Source organism: Acanthisitta chloris, unplaced genomic scaffold, assembly GCF_000695815.1.
Source record: "Acanthisitta chloris isolate BGI_N310 unplaced genomic scaffold, ASM69581v1 scaffold7139, whole genome shotgun sequence".
In the NCBI taxonomy this organism is placed as follows: Eukaryota; Metazoa; Chordata; class Aves; order Passeriformes; family Acanthisittidae; genus Acanthisitta; species Acanthisitta chloris.
In genome coordinates, this window is record NW_008691900.1 from 62,323 (window position 1) to 67,104 (window position 4,782).

General features: G+C 48.5%; 1 protein-coding gene across 1 annotated transcript in view; it reads right to left on the reverse strand.

Annotated features, from left to right (window-relative positions):
• WDR93 (WD repeat domain 93) overlaps positions 1-4,276 on the reverse strand; it is a 6,097-nt gene extending 1,821 nt beyond the window's left edge. Inside the window, 5 exon segments of the mRNA XM_009082411.1 lie at positions 1,022-1,174; positions 2,047-2,115; positions 2,346-2,417; positions 3,056-3,251; positions 4,013-4,276. Coding sequence (XP_009080659.1) covers positions 1,022-1,174; positions 2,047-2,115; positions 2,346-2,417; positions 3,056-3,251; positions 4,013-4,276 — 754 coding nt within the window.
• Between the last annotated feature and the right edge of the window lie 506 nt (positions 4,277-4,782).

Consider the following 4,782-nt stretch of genomic DNA (forward strand, 5'->3'; position numbering starts at 1 on the left):
ACCGAGACTGCAGGAGGTCACATATATGCATGGCTGGGAACAGAATATTTTAACCGGGGACCAGCACTGGCATGTGTCCACCACCACCACCCCACAGACACTGACACTTGGCTAAACAGAAAAGGTCTGACTAAATAATCAACCATGACTGAGAAGGAAGGGGCAGGAGTTTGGGTAGTTTACATGGAATCAGCAAAGGGGAAATGCTTTTAGCTTGGCTAAGTTAGGGGGGATGTTTGCCCTAAAGACAGGGCTGAGGTGCAGCTCCCTCTTAAATGTTCAGGAAAGACTCTGCTGAAGGAAGAGGAAAGAGGCAGGTATCACAGAGGGTTAGCTGGAGGTGCTGGGCAGGAGGTGCCTGTGTGTTGAGAGGCAACATCTAGCAGGGTGAAAGTGATAGAGGACAGGGTTCAGCACTGACACAACATTTAAAATTCCCCAGTACAGCTCAGGACAGTCACTGAGGGCAGTTACCATTTCTGCAAAATCATCTTCATGCAGCTCCAAACTTTTCAGCCAAAGAACCAGAGGTGACAGTGGTTAGTGCACTCAGGCAGAGACTCCGGCCTGCTCAGGTGGGTTTGGCTCTGACCCCGCCAGGCTCCTCTTATCACAAACCCTGGTTCAGGACCAGACTCCCATCCTGCCTGATTCCCACTCCTCTTCACCTTCCCCCAGTAACATAAGGGAGAAGCCCTCTGGGAATACCCTTACACGGGGCCCCCTCAGATGGGGCAATACTGCTGGGAAATGAGCTGCCAGTTTCAGGGAGGGGCAGCAGAAGCACTAGCCCTGTGACCAAGGGAATGTCATTGGAAAGCCTGTTTTGGGAGAGTAAACATGTCCCAATAACACAAAGGCCTTATGAAATGTGGGATGGGCAGCTGGAGCAGCTGTAGAGACACATACACCATCCCCTTGGGCCAACAGACTTGCTCAGCCTGTATCTTATTGCCACTGTCTGCAGCAGCAAGGCCTGGGGAAAGACCTGTGGGCTAAAGGGTGTAAGAAAAAATAGCACAGTGGGAGATGGAACTGTTTGGTACCTCAGATGTCTGGCTTGACCTCCTCTTGCCGCAAGCCAGCCCTGCTGCAGCTCCTGTGTTCTTTTCCATCTACTTCAGCCAGGAATCCTTAGGCAATTGGTAGATCTCCAGCCAAGCTTTTGTGCTGTCTGCATTGGGAAACCACGTTGAGCAATTGGAAATAAGGAGAAAGGGTCTTTCAAGCAAGCAGCCTCTGTTGTCTTATATCCTTGAAAAAAGATCTGGATATTTTCTGAAATACAAAATCTCTGCAGTCTACCTCTCCTCCCACTTAAGGCTTGACATGCTTGACTAAGACTGACATCTCAGCCTCCATCTCAAGTCCTCAAGGTCCCACATCCATCAAAGAAATTCCATGAAGCTACTCAGTCAAGAATTTGACTTGTAACCTCTGAGGAGTAGCAAATAGAAAATGAGACATGGTCTCACATTATTCTCTGCGGATGCTACATATCACATTCTCAGCATGCATCCAGGCAGATTCCATGAAACATGGGTCCAGAAAACCTGATAGAAATGGATTCACAAAGGCAGCTGCCATGAAACAGAAGAATGTTGTAGCCAGGAGTTTCTTCTAGTATTTTTAGACTCTCTATGCAGCCTGGCTTATGTCTGCAGAGAAAATTCTTCAGGTCTACATATTTCCAGGGTGAAAGTGAGCCATAGCAAACCAGAGGAAGAACTCATACATCTGGGGAGGAAGAACTTGGTACTTGTGGGGAGGAGAAGGAAACCTGCTTTCACTGAGCTTCCTGGGAGCTGGGAACTGCACTGACTGGTTCCAGACAGCTCACTTTTGGGATCAGTCCTGATCCACACCAAGTCTTTTGGGGAGGACAGGGAGTGGCAGGAGCAGCTTCCTAAGTAAGAGGAGGGACTGTGAGGGTTAGAACAGGATCCTTGGGTACCCAGAATACTTGCAGCATTTTGAAAGCATTGCTGTCGGCCCCTCTGCTAGACACAACAGTTGTCCCCCAACACACCATGCTCCTGCACTTGCCTTGCAGCAGGACTCCTGCATAATCACCTCCTGGGGACAGCACCACCTCTACACAAGTACACAAGTATCCTCCCGCCAAAGAAAACCAGCAAGATCACAGATTCAGAGAGCTCCATGGCCTTACACAGATATTACACAATCTGCCTGAAGGTCAGGCAGATTTTTGGAAGAACAGGAATAACTATTGGGGAGCACTCTTGGAGTGCTGCTGCCCATGACAGAATTTCCTGAGGACAATTAGTTCTCCTCATGATGGATCACTTACCAGTGTGTGCCCACTGACTATGAAATTATCTCACTGCTTACCACTTCAAGCAGGACTTTAATGAGCAGGAAGTTTTCCTGGTGAAAGCAGAAGAACCAGATAAGCCCTGGAAGAGAAATACAGAAGTAACAGGAAGGAGATATAAGTGAATGGGTGGTAGCCACGCTCTTGGGAGCTGGCTGTTACATGTGTAGGAGAGTGAACAGGACTGCATTTTTCCCTGGGCTCAAGGAACAATATCCCACTGTTTCCAACACTAAACTTTTGCAGGCTTCCTCATGCCAGCACCAGCAAACATTAGACTGTGCATAGAGATGGATAAACCAGCTTGAAAAGTATGTCCACCAGAATTGACAAGCTTCAGATGAACCAACAAACTAACCTATTTCCCATAGGGAAATTACAGGTGCAGCAACAGGTCAAGGGCAGGAGGTCATACCAAGCAATGATTCTTACTGTCCAGTCCAAGCTGTTCCTAAAATTTACTGTGCTTCACCCTCAGCTCTGCACCTGCCTCTGCTGCTCCAAAGAGGTCACCAAACCCACACCCTCTGCTAATCACAAGGCCACTGTCATCCTACAGCCTCTTAGCTATCTAACGCCCTCTTTGCAGGGCTCTCTAGGAAACCTGTCAGCCATCCTAATGTTCCTCCTTATCTAGCACTCTTCCATAATACAGCTGCCAATTCAGCTCCAGAGCACAGCTATCCCCAGCTAGGGCGAGGAAATCCGTGTCACACTAACCCATTTTATCCACAGAAAGCAGGACATGGCACTCGTTCCCCAAATCTGAGGTCTGGATGGCACAGATCTCTGTCTTGGCTCCATCCCAAACACAGACATCCTTGTAGTCACACGTATTGGAGGCAGCCAGACCCACAGACAGACCAAGAAAGATGTATCTGCCAGACACTGCAAGACAATTGGCTCTTCCAGTTACCTACCAAGAAAGAGAAAAGATAAATGTACCCAACTGCCTTCCCACTGAAGAATACATCAGCCATACTAATGATATACTCCTGAACTTTCACCAACAGAAAATCTTGACTTACTCTGTAAGGTACAAATTTGACATGTGTTTTCATCAGAGGAGCAGGTGAGGGGCTCTCATCTCTGTCAAAGAGATTGTTCTGTGTTGGGAATAAGAAAGTTTGCTCCCACCATTCCCCATCCTGTAAACAGAAGGGGCTTTAAAGGCCAAGAACTCAGGAACACTCAGCCCTCTCACTGCTAACAGAGAGCTGGGATGGGATACTGAACTTCTCCAGGCAATTACAGAACAGCAGCACATCCTCCTGGATCCTCCACATAATGATGGGGAAGGCAGCACTGTCCGGCTCACGGTGCTCCCATTGGAGTATTCACCATAGCAGGGAGCTGAGTTTGACCACTGATGTGCTACTCACTAATTACCTTCTCAGCAAACAAGGGTGGAGCCAGCCTGGGAAGCAGAAGGTGAATTTAGTGTTTAGTATCTGCTTCTCTCTTTCCAGAGAGGTGTGATAGATGAGTGGGAAGCAGAACCTGTCAGACAAGCTTCGAAGCTGCAAGCTTTTAAAGTGAACTAGTGACAGTGGTGGATTCTGAGGGAGGTCACGAACAGAAGAATGTGAACTCAACTGAATGGATATTATTTAGAAAATCTGCTACAGTGATCAATGCTCTCTCTGCTGTGAGGGGCTCTATTGAGGGGTTCTGTACCTGGAACTCAGCTGTAGGAAAGCATTTTGTGGGCTGGACCTTTAGGTTTTGTGCTTCTTGGAGCATCTCCCTTCTCTCAATGATTTCCATTGCACTTTCGAAGACCTGCATCACCAGTTTGCTGATCATCCTGAGTGGCTGAGGCAACGCATCACGCTCCCGATTGGGATCCAGCCGGAAGAAATCTTCCTCATCATCCTTTAGCCAGTCCTTTGCAGATGGTGGGGGAATCTCCAGGGGATGCTTCTGGATATACACAGCCATGGTTCTTCCCATCCAGATGCAAAACACACCACAGGTGCAGGAATCACCCTGGATGCAGAAGAACGAGGAGTCCTTCCATACCTACTTTTATGAGGTAATGGGGGAAAAGATGATTAATGCTCTCTAAGGGGGGGATAAAGCAGTGTCAATACTTAAAATATCCCCATACTCTAAGCATCCCAATATGAGTATTGCTGCCAGAGCAACCCTGTTCTATACAGCTCCTTTCTGCTTGCCTCCCCTCTGTTCCTCGGGGGGTTTGCCCTGCTCGGGGGGGGGTATCATCCAGATAGAGAGCAGGCAGAGAGCCTAAAAACTTGGTGCGAGAATAACGACAAAGCATTAAAAAAATAAAAATTAAATGGATTGAACACGCTTATTCTGCCTGGATAAAACCCCCCAAACACCAACTGGGGAATCAGCCGTTCCCGCTGGGAAGAGCCGCTCCGTTTCCAAGGCGGAGCTGGGGCGAGGGGCAGGGCTGGCTGCGGGTGGAGTGCCCGGGA